This window comes from Mustelus asterias, chromosome 17 (genome assembly GCF_964213995.1).
Source record: "Mustelus asterias chromosome 17, sMusAst1.hap1.1, whole genome shotgun sequence".
NCBI classification, from domain to species: domain Eukaryota; kingdom Metazoa; phylum Chordata; class Chondrichthyes; order Carcharhiniformes; family Triakidae; genus Mustelus; species Mustelus asterias.
Window position 1 is genome coordinate 57,562,290 of NC_135817.1, and position 22,966 is coordinate 57,585,255.

Sequence of the window (22,966 nt, forward strand, 5' to 3'; positions counted from 1 at the left end):
CTTACAAATACTCAGTTTGGGTTCTGTCAAGGTCAGTTAGGTCCTGACCTCATTACAGCCTTGGCTCAAATATGGATAAAAGAGCTGAATGCCAGAGACAGGTGACAGTGACTGTCCTTGACATCAAGGCAGCATTTGACCGAGTGTGGCATCAAGAAGCCCTAGCAAAATTGGAGTCAATAGGAATCAAGGGAAAACTCTCCATTTGTTGGAGTCATAATTGTTGGAGTTATTGTTGAGGCATGAATTGCCATGATGGACTAGGAAACAATACTGAAAGGAAAGACAGTGGACAGGCAATGGCAGGCATTTAAAGAATGAATAAGTGAACTCCAGAAGTTGTTTATTCCTGTTTGGCGCAAGAGCGGTAAGGAAATTGTGGCCAAATCCCAGAGATTGTATCATATTCAAGGAAGAAGCATACAAATTGGCAAGAAAAAGCAATAGGCCTGAGGGTTGGGAGCAGGTTAAAATTCAGCAAAGGAGGACCATGGGATTGATTAAGAAGGGACAGGTATAGTATGAAAGCAAGCCAGTGGGGGAACATAAAAACTGCCCGTAAAAGTTTCCATAGATATGTAAAGAAAAAAAGATTGACAAAAACAAGTGTCGGCCCCTTACAGTCAGAAATGGGAGAATTCATATCGGGAAATTAAAAAATGGCTGAGGAATTAAATTTGTACTTTGCTCCAGTCTTCATAAAGGAAGGCATTAATAAGTGCAGAGAGAAACATGTTTTAGTGAGGAGCTGAAAGAAATCAGCATTAGCAGAGAAATGGTTTTGGGGAAATTGATGGGATTAAAGGTGGATAAATCCCCAGGTCCTGATAATCCTCATCCCAGAGTACTTAAGGAAGTGGCCCTGGAAATAGTAGATCCATTGGTGGTTATTTGCCAAAATTCTTTGGACTGTGGAATAGTTCCTACAGATTGGAGGGTAGCTAATGCAAGCCTGCTATTCAAGAATGGAGGTAGAGAGAAAACAGGGACCTATAGACCAGTGAGCCTAACGTCGGTATTGGGGAAGTTGCTAGAGTCCATTATCAAGGATTTCTCCGCTTCAATAACTCAGCATTTGGAAGGCAGAGGTGTACTTAGACAAAGTCAGCATGGACTTACAAAAGGGAAATCATGCTTTACGACTCTATTTGATTTGATTTATTGTCACATGTATTAACATCAGTGAAAAGTATTGTTTCTTGCACGCTATACAGACAAAACATACCGTTCATAGAGAAGAAAACGAGAGAGTGCAGAATGTAGTGTTACAGTCATAGCTAGCGTATAGAGAAAGATCAACTTAATGCAAGCTAAGTCCATTCAAAAGTCTGACAGCAGCAGGGAAGAAGCTGTTCTTGAGTCAGTTGGTACGTGACCTAAGACTTTTGTATCTTTTTCCCAAAGGAAGAAGGTGGAAGAGAGAATGTCCGGGGTGCGTGGGGTCCTTAATTATGCTGGCTGCTTTGCCAAGGCAGCAGGAAGTGTAGACAGAGTCAATGGATGGGAGGCTGGTTTGCCTGATGGATTGGGCTACATTCATGACCTTCTGTAGTTCCTTGCGGTCTTGGGCAGAGCAGGAGCCATACCAAGCTGTGATACAACCAGAAAGAATGCTTTCTATGGTGCATCTGTAAAAGTTGGTGAGAGTCGTAGCTGACATGCCAAATTTCCTTAGTCTTCTGACAAAGTAGAGGCATTGGTGGGCTTCCTTAATTATAGCGTCGGCATGGGGGGACCAGGACAGGTTGTTGGTGATCTGGACACCAAAAAATATGAAGCTCTCGACACTTTCTACTTCATCCCCGTTGATGTAGATAGGGGCATGTTCTCCTTTATACTTCCTGAAGTCGATGACAATCTCCTTCGTTTTGTTAACATTGAGGGAGAGATTATTGTTGCCGCATCAGTTCACCAGATTCTCTATCTCATTCCTGTACTCTGCCTCATCATTGTTTGAGTTCCGACCCACTACGGTGGTGTCGTCAGCAAACTTGAAAATCAAATTGGAGGGAATTTGGCCACAGTCATAGGTGTATAAGGAGTATAGTAGGGGGCTGAGAACACAGCCTTGTGGGGCATCAGTGTTGAGGATGATCTTGGAGGACGTGTTGTTGCCTATCCTTGCTGATTGTGGTCTGAGAGTTAGGAAGTTCAGGATCCAGTCGCAGAGGGAGGTGCCGAGGCCCAGGCCATGGAGTTTGGAGGTGAGTTTGTGGGAATAATAGTGTTGAAGGCTGAGCTATTGTCAATAAATTGGAGTCTGACATAGGTGTCCTTGTTATCTAGGTGTTCCAGGGTTGAGTGCAGGGCCAGGGAGATGGCATCTGCTGTGGACCTGTTGTGGCGGTAGGCAAACTGTAATGGATCCAGGTAGTCCGGGAGGCTGGAATTGATTCGTGCCATAACTAGCCTTTTGAAGCACTTCATAATGATGGATGTCAGAGCCACCGGCCGATAGTCACTAAGGCACGGTAGCACAGTGGCTAGCACTGCTGCTTCACAGCTCCAGGATCCCAGGTTCGATTCCCGGCTCGGGTCACTGTCTGTGTGGAGTTTGCACATTCTCCTGCGTGGGTTTCCTCCGGGTGCTCCGGTTTCCTCCCACAGTCCAAAGATGTGCGGGTTAGGTTGATTGGCCAGGTTAAAAAAATTGCCCCTTAGAGTCCTGGGATGCGTAGGTTAGAGGGATTAGTGGGTAAAATATGTGGGGGTAGGGCCTGGGTGGGATTGTGGTCAGTGCAGACTCGATGGGCCGAATGGCCTCCTTCTGCACTGTAGGGTTTCTATGATTTCCTATGCACACTGCTTGGTTTTTATTAGGTACCGGGATGATGGTTATCTTCTTGAAGCAGATGGGGACCTCAGATTGTTGTAAAGAGAGGTTGAAGATGTCTGTGAATACCTCCGCCAGCTGATCCGTGCAGGAACTGAGTGCTCGTCCGGGTACCCCATCCGGGCCAGTTGCTTTCCGTGGGTTGACCTTCAAGAAGGCTGCTCTGTCATCTGCAATGGTGACCCCAGATGCAGGTTCATCCAGGGCTTCAAGGGTGGGGGACATGATCTCGCTGACCTCTTGTTCAAAACGGAAGTAGAATGCATTGAACTCGTCAGGGAGGGGTGCGTTGGAGCCGGCGATTTTACATGCCTTCATCTTGTAGCCTGTTATGTCTTGCAGACCTTGCCAAAGTCGGCAGGGTCGGTGTGGCTAGCCTGGGACTCTAGCTTGGTCAGGTACTGTTTTTGGCATCTTTGATGAATCTTCTTAGATCATATCTGGCTTTCTTGTATAGGTCAGTGTCGCCTGACTTGAACGCCTCAGACCTGGACTTCAGCAAGCAGTGGATATCCCTGTTCATCCATGGTTTCCGGTTGGGGAACACACGGATTTACTTTTTTAGACTCTATTGAATTTCTCTGAGGATGTAACTAATAGAGTTGACCAAGGAGAACCAGTGGATGTGGTTTATTTAGACTTTCAGAAAGCTTTCAACAAGGTCTCACATAACAGACTACTATGTAAATTTAAAGCACATGGGATTGCAGATAGTGTCTTGAGATGGATAGAAAGCTGGTTAGCAGGTAAGAAGCAAAGAGTTGGCATAAAAGGATCATTTTCTGATTGGCAGTCAAAGACTAGTGGGGTTCTGCAGGGATCTGTGCTGGGACCCCAACTGTTCACATGATATATTAATGATTTTGAAGAGGGAACTGAATGTATTATCTCCAAATTTGCAGATTACACAAAGTTCGGTGGGATGGTGAGCTGTGAGGAGGATGCAGAGATGCTTCAATGTGATTTGGACAGGCTGAGTGTGTGGGCATATGCATGGCAGATGCAGTATAATGGGGATAAATGTAAGATTATCCACTTTGGTAGCAATAATAGGAAGATAGATAATTACTTGAATGGATGTAAATTGAGAGAGGTGGATACTCAACGAGACCTTGGTGTCCTCATTCATCAGTCACTGAAAGTAAGCGCACAGGTATATCAGGCAGTAAAGAAGGCAAATGATATGTTGCCCTTTATAGCGAGTGGATTTGAGTATAGGGATAGGGATGCTTTGCTGTAATTGTATAAGGTGTTGGTGAGGCCACCTCTGGTGTATTGTGTGCAGTTTTGGTATCCTTATCTGAGGACAGATGTCCTTGCTACAGAGGGAGTATACCGCAAATTTACCAGGCTGATTTCTGGGATGGCAGATCTGTCATATAAGTTGGTTAGGATTATATTCACTGGAGCATAGACGAGTGAGAGAGGATCTCATAGAAAGTTAGAAATGGGGCAGCACGGTGTCACAGTTGTTAGCACTGCTGCCTCTCAGCACCAGGGACCCGGGTTCGATTCCCAGCTTGGGCCACTGTCTGTGTGGAGTTTGCACATTCTCCCCGTGTCTGTGTGGGTTTCCTCCAGGTGCTCCCGTTTCCTCCCACAGTCCAAAAAGATGTGCGTGTTAGATCGGCCATGCTAAATTGCCCCTTAGTGTCAGGGGGACTAGCTAGGGTAAATGCATGGGGTTATGGGGATAGGGCCTGGGTGGGATTGTGGTCAGTGCAGACTCGATGGGCTGAATGGCCTCCTTCTGTACTGGAGGGATTCTATAAAATTCAAACAGGGTTTCATAGAATAGAATCCCTATAGTGCAGAAGGAGGCTATTCAGCCCATCGAGTCTGTACCGAAAACAATTCCACCTAGGCCCTCTCCCCCTTGCCTCACATATTTGCCCACTAATCCCTCTCACCTACATATCTGGGACACTAAGGGGCAATTTAGCTTGACCAATCAACCTAACCGGTACATCTTTGGACTGTGGGAGGAAACTGGAGCACCCGGAGGAAACCCACACAGACACGGTGAGAATGTGCAAACTCCACACAGACAGTTTGACAGGGTAGATTCAGAAAGAACATTCCCAATGGTGGGGGAGCCCAGAACTAGGGATCATAGTTTGAGGATAGAACTGAAGTGAGGAGAAATTTCTTCACCCAGAGGGTGGTGAATGTGTGGAATTCACTACCACAGAAAGTAGTTGAGGCAAAAACGTTGTGTGATTTCAAGAAGAAGTTAGATATAGCTCTTGGAGCTAAAGGGATCGAGGGTTATGGGCGGAAGACAGGATCAGGACATTGAATTTGATGATCAGCCATGATCAAGATGAATGATGGAGCAGACTCGAAGGGCCAAATGGCCTACTCCTGCTTATAGTTTCTTTGTTTCTATGTTTCTATACCTGTGACATAGGAAGATGGTTGTGCTTGTTGGAAGTCAATCATCTCAGCTCCAGGATATCACTGCAGGAGTTCCTCAGGGCAGTGTCCTAGGCCCAAACATCTTCAGCTGCTTCATAAATGACCTTTATTCCATTAGGTCAGAAGTGAGGATGTTTGCTGGTGATAGCACAATGTTCAGTCCATTCGCGACTTCTCAGATACTGAACCAGTTGATGTCCAAATGCAGCAAGATCTGGACAATATTCAGGTTTGGGCTGACAAGTGGCAAATAACATTGCGCCACACAAGTGCCAGGCAATGGCCATCTCCAACAAGAGAGGATCGAGCCATCGCCCCTTGATATTCAATGGCACAACCATTACTGTCAACATCTTAGGGTTACCATTGACCAGAAACTGAACTGGACTAGCCATATAAATGCTGTGGCTACCAGAGCAGGCCAAAGGTTAGAAATCCTGCAGCAAGTAACTCATCTCCTGATTCCCCAAAGCTCTCCACCATCCACGAGGCACAAGTCAGAAGTGTAATAAAATACACTCCACTTGTCTGTATGAGTGCAGTTCCAACAACACTCAAGAAGCTTGACACCATCCAGGACAAAGCAGCCTGCTGGTTTGCAACTCCTTCCACAAGCATTCCCTCCCTCCATCACCGACGAACAATGGCAACCGTGTGCACCATCTACAAGATGCACTGCAGGAACTCAAGGTTCCTTAAGCAACACTTTCCAAACCCATGACCACTACCATTTAGAAGGATAAGAGCAGCAGATTCCCTCCCTCCGCCACCTGGACTTACCCCTCCAAGTCACTCACCACCCTGACTTAGAAATATATCAGTGTTCCTTTACTGTTGCTGGGTCAATCTCCTGGAATTCCTTCCCCAACAGCACTGTGAATGTACCTACGCCTTAGGAACTGCTGCAGTTCAAGAAGGCAGCGCATCACTCCCTTCTGAAAGGCAACAATGGATGGCAATAAATACTGGCCTAGCCAGCGACGCCCACATCCCGTAAATTAATTTTTAAAAATTCATTTGTGGGATAGGTAGAACATCTTTTTGGCTTAATGGCAGCATCCTATTAGTGGCGACTACCACTCATGTTGCTCCTACATAGTAGCAGTGTGAAACAGCTAGCTTCACCTGTTGCTCAGATTTTTCAGATACCCTTCTGAGGGTAATCTAAAATAGATTAGGAACTTTTCAGGGCCAAAAGTGATTTCTTAGGCCCGTTCATGTGTTTGTGCAATATACAGCAGGAAACAATCCAATCAAGGTAACCATTATCCCACAGGATGCCTTTGATGCTACCCTATTTCACCATGGATACCAAGACCTGCCACAATTGCGTGAATCACCATTGATTGAGTTTATAAACTCGGCAATTCACACAGTTGAGTTGAGATTTACTGATACCTATATGCCCAAGTAGATGGTGTTGCTGAAGGCTCCCCACTAAGCCCAGACCACACAAACTTATTTGCTGGGTTCCATGAGAAACATGTCTTCGATGGAATGCCACCTAACCTCCGACCCTGTGCATTTTTCTGTTGTGTGGATGATACGTTCGCTATATTTAAATCAGCAGCAGCATGTAATAATTTCCTTACATGCTCTAAGACTCCATCCAGTGTTCAAATCCACCTTCAAAATGGAGCAGTCAAATGAGCCCTCTTTCCTTGATGTAGTCATTGAGAAATCTACAGGGTGGCGGGGAGGCTCTCTACCTTGGTCGACCGCAAGCCTACCTTCACTGGTAGGTCAATACAGGCGATGGGACTTTTACAGTTCCACGTGCTAGGATTGGCCTTATCAGTGATGTGCGATTAATCCACTCAGGAGGCTAGGACGTACCCGGGAATAAAGGCTTTTATTCGCAACAAGAATAGAGCATACTGCTTAACAATACTATCCCAGACTCAGGGCCACTAGGAAGTAGCAGTGACCTTTATACTCCTATAAGGAGGCGGAGCCAAACGGAGTGTACCACAGAACAATGCTAACAGGTGGAACACCCCAACCCTAACCCCAACAGTAACAAGAGTAACATATGTACAAGTACCCATAGTGGTAACCATCTATGGTTCACCACATTCACCCCTCCTTTAAAAACAAAGGCCGGTGGGGTAAAGAGACAATACGAACCGTCCATATGTTCACAAGTTCAGTCGTATCGGAGGTCCGCACCATCTCTGCGACCTCCGCAGCACTGGCTCCAGTGTCAGTTCTGGTGACCGTGGTGTCCCTCTCTCCGAGGTGATGTCCAGTGACTCCTCCAGTTCCTCACGCACCTGTGGACCTCAAGGTGGCGACAATCTCCTGGACTAAGGCAAGCTGCACACGGGAGTAAGAGGATTAAGTGGAGGTCCTGATGCTGCCCGCGCCGTGTCAGGAGGGGAGAGAATGGGCAAAGGAATCCTAACCAGGGGTGCGGGAGTGACGGGGGTTTCCAGGTCCCCTGCAGGCGCCAGATCTCTGATAGAGACCGTGTCCTCTCGCCCGTCAGGATATGCCACATAGGCATATTGAGGGTTGGCGTGGAGGAGATGGACCTGTTCAACCAAAGGGTCGGACTTGCGGGCCCTAACATGCCGCCGCAGGAGGACAGGTCCTGAGTACGTCAACCAAGACGGCAGTGAGGTCCCAGAGGAAGACTTCCTGGGGAAGGTAAACATCCGTTCATGTGGGGTAGCGTTGGTTGCCGTACACAGGAGGGACCGGATTGAATGGAGCGCATCAGAAAGTACCTCTTGCCAACGGGAGACTGGAAGACCCCTAGACCTTAACGCCAGTAAGACAGCCTTCCAGACTGTAGCGTTTTCTCTCTCGACCTGCCCGTTACCCCTGGGGTTGTAACTCGTAGTCCTACTTGAGGCAATTCCTTTAGAGAGCAGGTATTGCCTCAAGTCGTCGCTCATAAACGACAAACCCCTATCACTGTGGATATAACTGGGGTAGCCGAACAGGGTAAAAAGACTCCGCAGGGCTTTGATGACCGTGGCAGAGGACATGTCAGAACAGGGGATGGCAAAAGGGAATCGGGAGTGCTCGTCAACCACGTTGAGGAAATACACATTCCGATCTGTCGAAGGAAGGGGGCCCTTGAAATTGACAGTCAGTCGTTCAAAAGGGCGAGTGGCCTTAATGAGGTGTGCCCTGTCAGGCCGGTAGAAGTGCGGCTTGCACTCTGCACATACCTGGCAGCTTCGAGTTATCGACCTGACATCTTCTATGGAGTAGGGCAGATTCCGGGCCTTTACAAAATGGAAGAGCCGAGTGATCCCCGGGTGGCAGAGCTCATTGTGGAGGGCCTGTAACCGGTCCTCCTGCACACTGGCACATGTTCCATGTGACAGGGCATCTGAGGGCTCATTGAGCTTCCCCGGACGGTACATGATATCATAGTTGTAGGTGGAGAGTTCGATTCTCCACCTCAAGATTTTATAATTCTTAATTTTTCCCCTTAACGTGTTGTTGAACATGAAGGCCACGGACCGCTGGTCCATGAGCAGGGTAAATCGTTTGCCAGCCAAATAATGGCACCAATGCCGTACGGCCTCCACAATGGCCTGAGCCTCTTTTTCCACAGAGGAGTGCCGAATTTCAGGGCCTTAGCGGGTGCGAGAGAAAAAGGCGACGGGCCTGCCCGCCTGGTTAAGTGTGGCGGCCAGGGCGAAATCAGATGCATCACTCTCCACCTGAAAGGGGATGGACTCATCGACAGCGTGCATCGTGGCTTTCGTGATGTCGGCTTTTATCCCTTCAAAGGCTAGGCGAGCCTCTGCTGTCAGGGGAAAAGAGGTAGACTTTATGAGCGGACGGGCTTTGTCCGCGTAATTGGGAACCCACTGTGCATAGTACGAGAAGAAGCCTAAGCATCTTCTCAGTGGGTAGGGGAAGTTCAAGGAGGGGACGCATACGGTCTGGATCGGGGCCGATGACCCCGTTTTCCACCACGTATCCAAGGATTGCTAGGCGGTGCTTGTTAAATACGCACTTCTCCCTGTTATAGGTCAGGTTCAGGAGAGACGCAGTGCGTAAAAACTTCTGGAGGTTGGCGTCGTGGTCCTGCTGGTCATGGCCGCAGATAGTGACATTGTCCAGGTACGGGAAGGTAGCCCGTAGCCCGTTTTGGTCCACCATTCGGTCCATCTCACACTGGAAGACCGAGACCCCATTAGTGACGCCGAAAGGGACTCTTAAGAAGTGGTAGAGACGGCCATCCGCCTCAAAGGCCGTGTATTTTCGGTCCTCTGGGCAAATGGGGAGCTGGTGGTAGGCTGACTTCAAGTCGATGGTGGAGAATACCCGGTACTGCGCAATCTGGTTGACCATGTTAGATATGCACAGGAGAGGGTACGCGTCCAGCTGCGGGTACCTATTAATGGTCTGACTATAGTCTATGACCATCCGGGGCTTGGCTCCAGTCTTGACCACCACGACTTGTGCTCTCCATGGGCTAGTGCTAGGTTGAATGACCCCTTCCCTGAGGAGCCGCTGAACCTCAGATCGAATAAAGATCTGATCCTCAGCGCTGTAACGCCTGCTCTTAGTCGCGATGGGCTTGCAGCCTGGCACGAAATTTTCAAATAAGGAAGGCGGGGTAATTTTGAGTGTCGAGAGACTGCATGTGGAGCGCGCTGGACAATTTGGAGGCTGCTGTTCTCCCACTGAAAGTGGAGGGAGTGGCCCATTGTACTGCAGGGTCACACTCTTCAGGTGGACCATAAAGTCTAGCCCCAAGAGTACCGGAGCGCAAAGGTGCGGTAACACGAGGAGCCTGAAGTTCTCGTAAACTGTGCCCGGCACCGTTAAGGTTACCACACAGCTCCCAAGAACAATAACAGATCGGGACCTCGACGCCATAGAGATTGTCTGCCTGACAGTTTGCACGCGGAGAGCGCACCGTTTCACTGTATCCGGATGGATGAAACTCTCCGTGCTCCCGCTGTCAAACAAGCAATGTGTCAGGCGCCCGTTTACCTCTATGTCCATCATGGACTTGTCGAGTCTGTGAGGCTTGGCCTGGTCCAGAATCATTGACGCCACTGTTGGATCCCGAGTGTAACTGCAGGCAGCTGAGATAGTCGACGACGAGGACCCCTGCTGGTCTTCTGCGGCCGGTGTCGACCAAAATGGCTGCGCCCACGAATCGCACGTGGTCGATGGTGTTGAAAGCGGCGGCACCCGCAGGTCGCACGTGGCTTGCGTCGTCGTCATCAGAAATGGCGGCGCCCGTGAATCGCACGTGGTTGAAGACATCGACGAGGTCGGAGACGAGGAGATGGATCCTGGGGAGTCACACGCAGCACTGCTAGGCTTGGAAGGGGTCTTTGCTCGGCACACTTTTGCATAGTGCCCTTTCTTCCCACAGGCGGAGCAAAACACCATCCTGGCCGGACATCTCGGACGAGGGTGCTTCGTCAATCCGCAGAAATAGCACGGTGGGCCTCCAGGAGCTGCTGCAGCCGTCAGGTCTGAAGTTGAGAGCATTATCGCGCAGTTCCGAGGAGCCGCCGGGTACAGTTGAGGCGGTGGCTGTACTTACCACGATGTTCCCACGTGGTCAGTGGGGTAGGTTTCAAGATTTCTGGAGGCCATTTCCATCGCATCGGCCAATTCTACCGTCTTAGCCAGGTCCAAGTTACCCTGCTCTAGCAGCCGTAGACGAATATAGGATGAGCCGATTCCCGGCACGAACGCATCTCGGATCAGATCGTTGGTGTATTGAGTAGCCGACACCTCCTTGCAATTGCAGGCTCTGGCTAGCTGTTGAAGTTCGCGCAGGTACTGTCCCGTAGTTTCGCCGGGCTGCCGCCATCGAGTGGCTAATAGGTGACGAGCATGAATTTCGTTTGGCGGTTTATGGTACAGCTTCTTGAGTAATTCGATGGCCTCTTTGTAATCTTGGGAATCACGGATTGTTGCATACCCAGTGTCGCTTACCCTTGCGTGGAGGACCCGCAATCTGTCGGTGTCGGTCTGGACTGCTGTCGAGGCGTCGATGTAATCCTGGAAACACTTCAACCAATGGTCGAAAGTGTTCGACGCTCCCGCGGCACGCGGATCCAAGGTTAGCCGATCGGGTTTCAGCATCTGCTCCATTTTCTTTTCTTCCGAACAAAATTTCGGTATTTTGTTGCGAATAAAATTGATGCGCGATTAATCCACTCAGGAGGCTAGGACGTACCCGGGAATAAAGGCTTTTATTCGCAACAAGAATAGAGCATACTGCTTAACAATACTATCCCAGACTCAGGGCCACTAGGAAGTAGCAGTGACCTTTATACTCCTATAAGGAGGCGGAGCCAAACGGAGTGTACCACAGAACAATGCTAACAGGTGGAACACCCCAACCCTAACCCCAACAGTAACAAGAGTAACATACAAGAGTACAAGTACCCATAGTGATAACCATCTATGGTTCACCACAATCAGCAACCTTGTAAAGTCAGCCATTTGCTCACCATGCAAGCTCGATGCTGAAATAGGTCACACCAAAGACATCCTGTCACACAGATAAGTAATATTTCAGTGCCAGACTGATGCTAGGTATGTAGGCCAGGCATCCCAAGGACTGGCGTGGATTGTCTCAAACAACATGTCCTTTCTGCTGTTTGCAAAGGCCTAAGTACAGACCGTACCGAACCAGCCCTTACTTGCAAAATGTAAAACGCAGCATCCAACATTTGATATGATTCCACGATTGGGCAATATTTTCTAAATAATCCTCAGTGTGCTAAGAATTATGCTGAGACCAATCATTAGTCAGGACCCAGTGTGGTGCATTTGCGTGTACTGGAGGCTACGTGTATTAATACACAGGGCCCTGTTCTTTACAGACAGGAAGAATATGTACACACATTGTGCCTGTTTCAGCTAAACAAACTGAATGAATGCCATTCGCTGGTTCATTCCACAGGGCAATACATTGATCAATCAGAGTCAAGCTGCCTTGTTTAAATTTCAAACAATGTTTGTCAGTTAACTATCAGTCACCATCAACCGATGCATTCTCTATGTCAATTCATCTACCAATCAGTGTTCACTTGCCAACCACTGAGCACCCTCCTCCCATACAGTATAAAGTTTCCCCTGAAATTGATGTTCTTGTGATTGTCCTGATGAGTGCAAGATGAAAAGGATCAAAATGGCTGAAATTTTACCATCCCGCCTGCCACAGGAATCGGAGCGGGTGAGGCACGGACCATGGAAAGGTCCGTTGACCTCGGGTGGGATTTTACGGTTTCAGGACGAGTGAGGCAGTAAAACCCCACCCACTGTCTTTTTTCATCAACACACATTACGGATCATCTGATTCCATCTCCAAAACACCATACCATGCACCTCCATCATTATCCCATTGCCTCTCAAACACTTATCCACATTCTTGTGATCTTCAGACTCAACTTCAACGGGTGACCTAGCTATCCAACTCACCTCGCAAACTCTAACTCACCCACAACATCAGCCTTGGCACCATTCCCAAACGCTGCTGATCACACTCCCCAAGTCCTCCAGCCTCTTCCAGCATTCTTTCCCTTTACATACTGATGTTAAAAACCGGATCCATTGTTTACAAACCTCTCTGTAATGACATGTCCTCTCTGCTGGTTCTGTGTTTCAGCTCACGGCATTCACCCTCCTGAGTCTGAACCTCCCTTCACACCATCATCAATGTTAAAGCCTTGAGTGATCATTGAAATTCTCCTCATCATCTCTCATCCAACTCCTCTCCTCATCTTTTAAACACACCCAGAGGCCGTTCTCTTTAATGGTGACTTCAGTCACCTCCCCATGCCTCTCAAATCTTGCTTGGTGTCCATTTTTGCCTTCCACTAAATCATAGAATCCTACAGTGCAGAAGGAGACCATTTGGCCCATTGAGTCTGCACCAACCATAATCCCACCCAGGTCCTATCCTATCACTATAACTCCATGCATTTACTCTAGCTAGTCCCCCTGACACTAAGGAGCAATTTAGCATGGCTAATCCACCTAATCCGCGCATCTTTGGACTGTGGGAGAAAACCAGAGCACCTGGAGGAAACCCACGCAAACACGGGGAGAATGTGCAAACTCCACACAGGCAGTGACCCAAGTCGGGAACTGAACCTGGGTGCCTGGCGCTGTGAGGCAGCAGTGCTAACCACTGTGCCACCGTGCCACCCATAATGCCTCCTTTTAGTTTGTGAGCTTTCCACAAATACATTTATCCAGTTAATTCCAATAACAAGCATAGTGATGTTATGAGTTATACCTGCTAGGGTTTCCTGCAGGTGGCTGCACTTTTAAGCTGCACCAGTAATTTTAATCTGCCTGTTGCGATCAGTTTGGATTCTTAGCTGGGCCACTAGAGCAGAGCATCGTCACAGAGGAACAGGGTTTCACTCAGGGGGAGAACGCTGATTCTGTATTATTTCAATCAGGAGACAACAAGTTCCATCAATTATTTAGGTGGAACAACTTGACTTGAGGAGAATGGAGACAAGTGACCTTTTTTTAAATAAATTACGCACTTTAGACACACTTCACAATTGTGCATATGTATACCTGGCGTCAAGGTATTCATTTCAGAATATTTAATATTCAATCACATTGCTATGTGTTTATGGACACCTAAGATGGAGGAACTGGTGGGACTGGGACCATTTACATTCTTAGAATTAAAACATTTTCCCTATCTAGCTGCCTATGTGCCTTAGTGGCGCAATTGCACCCCCTCCTGTACAGTTTGTAGCATCACAATTAAATAATGCAGCAGCTCTTAATGATTCTTCGCCACTTTATATTGACGCATGAGGAGAGATTAAACAGTTTGGGCTTATACTCGCTGGAGTTTAGGAGGATGAGAGGGGATCTGATCGAGATATATAAGACTTTAAAAGAGATTGATGTAGGCTAAACTTTTCCCCTTGTGGGGCAATCTCAAACAAGAGGTCACAGGTACAGTTTGCGAGGCAGTAGATTTAAAACTGAGATGAGGAGGAACTACTTCTTGCAGAGGGTGGTGAATTTGTGGAACCCGCTGCCCCATAGCGCAGTGGAGTCTGAATCGTTGAATGATTTCAAGAAGGAGCTAGATATATTTCTAATAAAAAAGGGATAGGGGGATATAGGGAACAGGTGGGGAGGTGGATTTAAAACCAGGGAGGGATCAGCCATAATCTGATTGAATAGCGGAGCAGGCTCGAAGGGCTGAATTTGCCTACTTCTGCTCCTAATTCAGGAACAATTCAAAGTACTTCACATGCAATGAACTATTTTGAAGTGTAGTGGCTTGTTAGGTAGGCAGCCAATTTGAATGTAGCAAGAAGATTGCACCAGACTCTTCTTCAAATAGGGCATTACTCAGTGTCAGAGGGTTATAGCAATCAGGATAGCGTGGAGCTAAAATGACATCTAGTGACTGAAGCCTGCAAGTTCAATGTCACTAGGGCCCGTTTAAAGGGGGAATTCTTATTATAGAATCATAGAATCCCTACACTGCAGAAGGAGGCCATTTGGCCCATCGAGCCTGCACCGACAACAACTGCACCCAGGTCCCATTCCCATAACCCTACATCTTTACGCTGCTAATCCCCCAGATACTAAGGGGCAATTTAGCATGGCCAATCAATCGAACCCTGATGCACCATTGATACACGCAAAGTCGAGAGGTTGCGGAACAACAGGCTTTTATTAACAAGAACAGAAGCACTCCCAAACCGATGGCTAACTCGAACTGAGGCAAAGGGGCGGAGAGCAGCCACCTTTATACCCCGAGGAGGGCGGAGCCCCGGACCAAGGCAGCAGGGGCGTGCCCAGGCACATCCCACACACAGACAGTATTACAGTGGTTCACCACAAAACGCACATCTTTGGACTGTGAGAGGAAATCGGAGCACCTGGAGGAAACCCACGCAGACACGGGGAGAACATGCAAACTCCACACAGTCAGTGACCCAAGGCTGGAATTGAACCCGGGTCCCTGGCGCTGTGAGGCAGCAGTGCTAACCGTTACAAATTGGTTACATAAACATTTTCCGTGTTCAATATTAAAATAAAGAACATGAACAAAAAGACAAGACAATCTGTTAGACTTAGACTATTAAGGGATCTCTAACAGGAACCACCGGAAGAAGCAGACAGAACCTTGATTTAATGTCCCATTAGGAGAGAGACATCTCAAATAGTTTGCCATTCCCTCACTGAAGCATTTGCCAAGACTATGTGGTCAGGTTTTTCAGGGAGGCAGGAAGGGTTCAGAGGAGCAAGGGGTTATGCCTAAAACCCCGAAATCTGAAGACCGCAGACCACCTGCTGATAATAGTGGAAGGACCTCATTAACATTTTCGTTTTCATTTCCTGTTTGGCATACAGACAGATTGACAGGGACGGTCCAAACAATTGGGAGAGTTCAGGGTTGCTGATTACAGCTTGGTGATGCCGGTTGTGGTGGCAAGGGTGGTGGATAGTATCCCAGGTATTGAAGAGAGACCGTGATTGGCAAAGGAAAATTTCACAAACCTCAAACATTAACTCTGTTTCTCTCTCCCGCCTGTTATATATTAATGATTCTGACTAGGGAAATAAAATGTACTATCTCCAAATTTACAGATGATACAGAACTGGATGGGAGGGTGAGCTGTGAGGAGGATGCAGAGATGTTTCTGTGTGATTTGGACAGGCTGAGTGAATGGGCATATGCATGGCAGGTGCAGCATAATGCGGATAAAAGTAATGTTATCCAATTCAGTAGCAAAAATAGGAAGACAGATTATTACTTGAATGGGTGTAAGTTGAAAGAGGTAGATACTCAGCGAGACCTTGGAGTCCTCGTGCATCAGTCGCTGAAAGTAAGCGCGCAGGTACAGCAGGCAGTAAAGAAGGTATGTTGGTCTTCATAGCGAGAGGATTTGAGTATAGGAATAGGGATGTTTTGCTGCAATTGTATAGGGCATTGGTGTGGCCACACCTGGAATATTGGGCAGGATTTTAAGACCTCGCTCGGGCGAGGTTCGTAAAATCCCACTCAAGGCCAAAGGAGAATTCCGCCCCGCCCAATTCCGGGGCGGGCGAGGTGGTAAAATTCTGGCTATTGTGTGCAGTTTGGGGTGTCCTAATCTGAGGAAGGATGTCTTTGCTATAGAGGGAGTACAGTGAAGGTTTGCCATGTGGCAGGTCTGTCATATGAGGAGAGACTTAAGTCGGTTAGGATGATATACACTGGAGTTTAGAAGAGTGAGAGGGGATCTCATAGAAACTTATAAAATTCTAACAGAGTTAGGCAGGGTAGATTCAGAAAGAATGTTTCCAATGGTGGGAGAGTTCAGAACTAGGGATCATAGTTTGAGGATAAGGGGTAAACCTTTTAGAACTGAGGTGAGGGGAAATTTCTTCACCTAGAGAGTGGAGAATCTGTGGAATTCACTTCAACAGAAAGTAGTTGAGGCTAAAATGTTGTGTGGTTTCAAGAAGAAATTAGATATAGCTTTTGGGGCTAAAGGGATCAAGAGATATGGGGGGAAAGGGGGGATCAGGATGTTGAATTCGATGATCAGCCATGATCAAAATGAATGGCAGAGCAGACTCAAAGGGCCAGATGACCCACTCCTGCTTCTACTTTCTATGTTTCTATGTTTATATTGAGGGCATAGAGCAGGACTTGAACTCACTGCCTTCCAACAAAGAATCATACCAATTCTGGTGCTGCAACATATAGAACAGTAGCTCTGAAACACAACAGAGATTGGAATCTGAAGCGATTGACAGAATATTATGGAATAACATTGTTTTAAATTGTGTGAATACACCTGGACGAATCTACCTTTATGTCTTGGCGATGACATGTTGCTCTTTGGATGGTCCTGCAGCATCCGATTGGCATAGATATTTTTAATTCCTAGCTGGCGTTCTTTTTCCTAGGAAAAATTAAGAACTATTGTCAGAAACATGCACAGTGCAATCACTCATATGAAAAGCCATCTAACTGGAAGCTTCACATGCTGTATTCCAGAGAATGAGTTTTAATAAGGTTCATAGGGTCTCTAACAGGATGTTTATGTCTCTGATTTTCTGACTTTAACTGAGGTTTCATGAGAGGCAGTGAGTGTAAGTGACACAGGGTCTGCTTGCTCACAAGGGAGCTGGGGATTTTGACCTCTTTTTAGAGAGCTGGGGATTTTGAGAGCAAGCCAATTTATCCTGTCTTAGTTTACCTGAAGGAATAGCTGCAACTCCACACAAGTCAAGACCTAAGAATAAGCTGTCATTCTGCACCTCCAGGCCAAAAGTGTAGTCTGAGGAGTTGGTGGAAAAGAAATATTAAAAGTTCCGCAAAAAACATGTTTGAGGGAAGAGTGTGGCAGCAAAATGTGAGCATTTGTTATTGCAGTTTGGTTCAGAAACCTAAAAGATAATCTACCTTGATTGACTTTTGCACTTGGATCTTTCCCAGTCTCAAAAGCATGTTGAAGTGGGGCCAACCAAAGAATGGAAATGGTCCCCATATCTCCATAACTTTCGAAACACCCAACCTCAGGGACCAGTCACTCCTTTCACAGTCAGAACAGCCTCTGGGAATTGGGGTGACGGGATGTCGCGCTTGTAATTCAGTTCCCCATGCCTGAGACTGCATGGCTCCAAGCCAGACGATAGAGATTTTAGTCAGTTAACTCCCACACATGCTACATTAGTCCAAGGCCTGTGGGAACACATTCAAATACTTGGTACAGGCAGCATGTATTGCATTTGCTGAATTTGCAGAGCTGTCAAAAGCTATTAGCATCTATACTGACTGGTTGGGTTTTCTTTGTGAGATGTGAGGTTGGCAGCAAGTTTTACATGGCAGTCCCTGGTGACAATTTAACTAATAATGTTTAGTCCAGAGCAATGCTACAGTTAATCAGGAGCAAAATCTATAAGAACGGTCTGCTCTGGATTTCTCCAACGTATATAAATGTATTAAGGGTTTGTTTTTCTCCCCACACCTCGTATTAACAAGAACAAAGAAAATAATTTAATTCTTTACTTGGCTAAAAGGAAGACACAGATGAAAAGATGGAGGTGAGAATTAAGAATATTCTCCGTACGAAAAGGTCACCCTATTCATTGTGTTAAGATGCTAAGATACATGGACTAGGGAAATCCCAGTTTCAGCCCCTGGTCTGTCCTGCGTTGGCTGACCTTAGACAGGGTCAAATTGGAAATTCAATAGTGGCATCAGAATCCCACAGCGTAAAGGAGGAAAACTGGCCAGAAATCTTACTGCTGATTACAGTGTCTCGCACTGATACTTACAAACATGTGGACATTGAGCGGTAGAACAGCAATACAGGCTAATGCCCTGACCAAGTCTCACACATGGGATTGGATTTTACTGGGTGCCTCAGTTCCTACCTCACCCAGCTATAAAGTCAGAGGGACGATCTGCCCACTCCAGAGAATGACAGCTGCTATGCTGGCATTATCTGCCCAGTTGCCAATTAAGAGAGGTGAAGCAGGACTTCCACCCCTCAGGAACAGGAACCACCCCCCCCGCCAAGAGATTGCAGCCACTCAGAAGCCGGCAGCTCTCCAGTACCAGCAGCGCCACCAGGAGCAGTGACAACTGGCGGGTGGCATGGTGGCACAGTGATTAGCACTGCTGCCTCACAGCACCAGGGACCCGGGTTCGATTCCCGGCTTGGGTGACTGTCTGTGTGGACTCTGCACGTTCTCCCCATGTCTGCGTGTGTTTGCTCTGGTTTCCTCCCACGGTCCAAAGATGTGCAAGCCATGCTAAATTCTCCCTCAGTGTACTTGAACAGGCGCCGGCGTGTGGCGACTAGGGGATTTTCATAGTAACTTCATTGCAGTGTGAATGTAAGCCTAATTAAATTTTAAACTTTAAAACAAAGATTTCCAGCATGATATTGAAGAGAGGAAGAACCAGTGTGTGCCTAAAGGGAAGGATCAGCAAACACTCAGTGAACCCGGGACTGAGTCAGGGGTGTTCTCTGGGTGCCAAGCTGGCAAGCCCTGCTGAACAGAGTGAAAGGGGCAAAAGGGGAGGAAGGAACGGCCAAGGGGGAAAAGAAACTTTGGGGGGAACTGGAGGGAGGGAAACTCGGGGGGGGGATTAAATCGTGGTTGTAGCAAAAACTATTATGGGAACTAATTGCCCATTTAACACCTGAATTGGCCTTGGCGGGCTGGCTGCCTGCTGGATTTCATGTGCCCACCCCCACCCCACCCTTCAAACCTGTCAGTGGGGGAGCATAAAATCCAACTCATGAAGCATTAACCATGTAGGCAAGATGCCAGTAATCTGCTTTTCCCCTTGGAACTGTTCCCCAGCCTGACATGAAAATAGTAGATGGAAAATTATTTTTGAAAACCTGTAATCGCACATCACCTGCACTGAGAGGTGAAGGCAGAATGACCTGTTTAGTTTAGGGGGTTGGGTTTATGAAATCACACTCCTGCAAGTTTCTCGCTATGATTTTCCACTCATTAGTTTTAATGGATGGAAAATTGTAGGGAGCACACCTGAGGTTTCCTGATATGTGCCCCTAGTGGATGAGTCTTATTGTCATGAGCATGTATTCTTAAAATAGGACATCTGTGTGCATTTAAGGGCAACTTACAATTGTTGGCTCAGACTTACTGCCGTTGGGCACCGCAGGGGTTGGGGTACATTATCGACCCCTTTAATCACATTTTAGTTTGATGTGATAAGTGTCCTTTCTACTTTGCCTTTTGCTTCGGGTGGTTCCCTTCTTTTTGAGGGCTCAGTTAATTTGATTTAATTTAGTTATTTAGTCGAAAAGGTTGTCTTACTGCCTGTGTCAAATGAGATAAGGTAACAGGGAACAAGCCAACACAAGCTTCTCTCTCCTGTATCAACTTGGAAAACTCTCATTCCTTGGCTTAGCTGCTTTACTAAACATAATTCAGAGAGACCAGGGAGAAAGTTTCTCTGAAGGAGAATGGTGCACCGTGTGAAGAGTCCCAAACAGCAGAAAGATTATAACACACAGTCACATCATTACGGCCTGGCAGTTTAGTCTGAGAACCTGAGTTAATTATTATTCAAAGCACATCATTGCCCAGAATTGCTTCTGAGTTACTCCCACTCCAACCTCGCAACTACACCAGCAATGTGGTGGAAATCTGGTTTATCCATGGGCTCTGGTGCAGTTACAGCAGTGGAGTGGGATCAAGCAGAAATTCCGGAACACTTTATTTTCCTTTCTGGGATGGTCACAATGGCTGCACACAGATCTGTGCCAATGATATCCTTTTGCAGGACCCCTGGCCTTGTTTGCACCAGAGTGGGGAGTGTAGAGTGCAGATGCTTCACTCCAAGGGCTTATGTGCAACCTGGTCCATACACCTCAGCACAAAGCCAGGGGTTTGGAGCTCTCCTTGGGCAGTGTGCCACTGCCATCTGTCTAAGGGAATTTATTTGCTTGCACAGTCGGCCAATGGTCCAGGCAAACGATGGCTGTCAAAGAATCTGGAAGTCAGCGCGTCAAGGGTTAAACGCTGAGCAGTAATCAGTGACACTCACACACATAAGTGGTGCTTGAATGAGCATAATTGCATCAGTAGGTAGATTCCAGGCAGGTCAATTGCGTTAGGGTGAACAATCCCAGCAACAACAGGGTGATTATTACTGACCTGTCTTTCCATTAGCCTTGCTCTTGTCAATAATCTGAGTGGATCTGTCTGTCCATGTTGACTGCCCACCACCCACCACACTGCCCTAGGCCTCCCTTCCCTCTATGAGGCCTTTATATGAAGTCTGTGGCCCACTAGCAGAAGACCGTCTCAAGAACAATGCTTCTCACACTTGACAGTCTTCCCCTCCACAGTGGTCCCCTGAGCCTTTCCCTGATACCCTGGAGTCTGCTCTCTGACACTCTTCCAGTGCTACCCTAGTTTCCTCTGACTATGGCTCCCCAATAACCTGGAGCCTTCCCCAATGCCCTTCCAATGTTATCGCGGTCTCCCCTGAGTAGTTCCCCCGGTACCCTGGAGTGTTCCCTCTGGTATCTTTCCAGTGTTACCCCAGCCTTCCTCAAATCAAAGGCTGCTCAACCTCAAGTCAAACCTCAGTAGCTCTGGGTGAAGCCTGGTCACCCACCACCATCCCCCTCCCCCCCAGTCAAACTCCAGTAACTCCTCTCCTCCCTGAATACATAGAGCCGCTCTGCTGCGCCCACCTCTGACCTCCCCTCAGACGGGTCCTCGCCTTTTGAAACCAGTCATGATTCACACTGTTCTGACATCACACTGCCATGGATGGATTTGGGTGGACTTTTTGATCTGGGGGGTTGGGGGTGGTGGGGCAACCTGGCATATGGGCTTGATAATGAGATGCTAATGTATTCAAATGAGGTTCCCAACGTTGATTGGCAGGGAATGCGACCGAACACTGGCGAGGGGATGATCGCGTCAAGCCTTCATGGTGACGTAAAACGCAACTTTGGCCTTTTTGCAATATTTGTCGCCAAACCCGCCCAGACGCTAATGGGAGCAGAGAATCCTGGCCATGACATTGTTTTGTTAATGATGGTTTACTGGGGGCTTTGATGGGGAAATAAAGCAATTAACCAAACAATACGAGAAAAGGGAAGACATCGGGTAACTTGATCTTAAATGACCCGAGGTTAAAATAATGGCTCAAGTTTTTCCATTGAACAAGATTCAGCCAGACTCAAGCAAAGTCACACGGCTGACAGATTATACTGTGATGTGGAGATGCCGGCGTTGGACTGGGGTAAACACAGTAAGAAGTTTAACAACACCAGGTTAAAGTCCAACAGGTTTATTTGGTAGCAAAAGCCACACAAGCTTTCGAAGCTCTAAGCCCCTTCTTCAGGTGAGTGGGAATTCTGTTCACAAACAGAGCTTATAAAGACACAGACTCAATTTACATGAATAATGGTTGGAATGCGAATACTTACAACTAATCCAGTCTTTAAGAAACAAAACAATGGGAGTGGAGAGAGCATCAAGACAGGCTAAAAAGATGTGTATTGTCTCCAGACAAGACAGTGTCACTGGCTGTCTTGTCTGGAGACAATACACATCTTTTTAGCCTGTCTTGATGCTCTCTCCACTCCCATTGTTTTGTTTCTTAAAGACTGGATTAGTTGTAAGTATTCGCATTCCAACCATTATTCATGTAAATTGAGTCTGTGTCTTTATAAGCTCTGTTTGTGAACAGAATTCCCACTCACCTGAAGAAGGGGCTTAGAGCTTCGAAAGCTTGTGTGACTTTTGCTACCAAATAAACCTGTTGGACTTTAACCTGGTGTTGTTAAACTTCTTACTGAGATTATACTGTGACAGCAACGAGTCCATGTGGACAAATGGAAAAGAACCAGTGATCACCTTCAATGGTAAATGCACTGCACAGTGCGATACTGAACCCCACAGATCAGAAGGGCCAAATTGTATCTCTGGTTAATGCTGAGCTGGTCAATTTCGGATTGCACAGTCTTGGAATACTAAAATTAGCTTCACTTTCTTTCAGATGGGGAAAACTGTGATCCAGTGACCCAGCTATAAAATACATAACGTGGATGAATGTCAGTTGAGAATTGGGTTCAGAACAACCTGTATTATTTCCAAACATCCTGTTCACAGTGTAGCGAGTGCAAAGAATTCAAAAATAAAAGTACATCTTATTGGTGTTAACAACATCAGAGTAAATCTAGTGGCATTTTATTGTAAAAATAATTCACTCTTTTTTTGGAAAAT

General features: G+C 47.1%; 1 protein-coding gene across 1 annotated transcript in view; it reads right to left on the minus strand.

Annotated features, from left to right (window-relative positions):
* LOC144506068 (lebercilin-like protein) overlaps positions 1–22,966 on the minus strand; it is a 78,169-nt gene that overhangs the window by 35,140 nt on the left and 20,063 nt on the right. Inside the window, exon 3 of the mRNA XM_078231885.1 lies at positions 17,043–17,136. Within this exon, the coding sequence (XP_078088011.1) occupies positions 17,043–17,136 (94 nt within the window). The remainder of the gene's footprint in view (positions 1–17,042; positions 17,137–22,966) is intronic.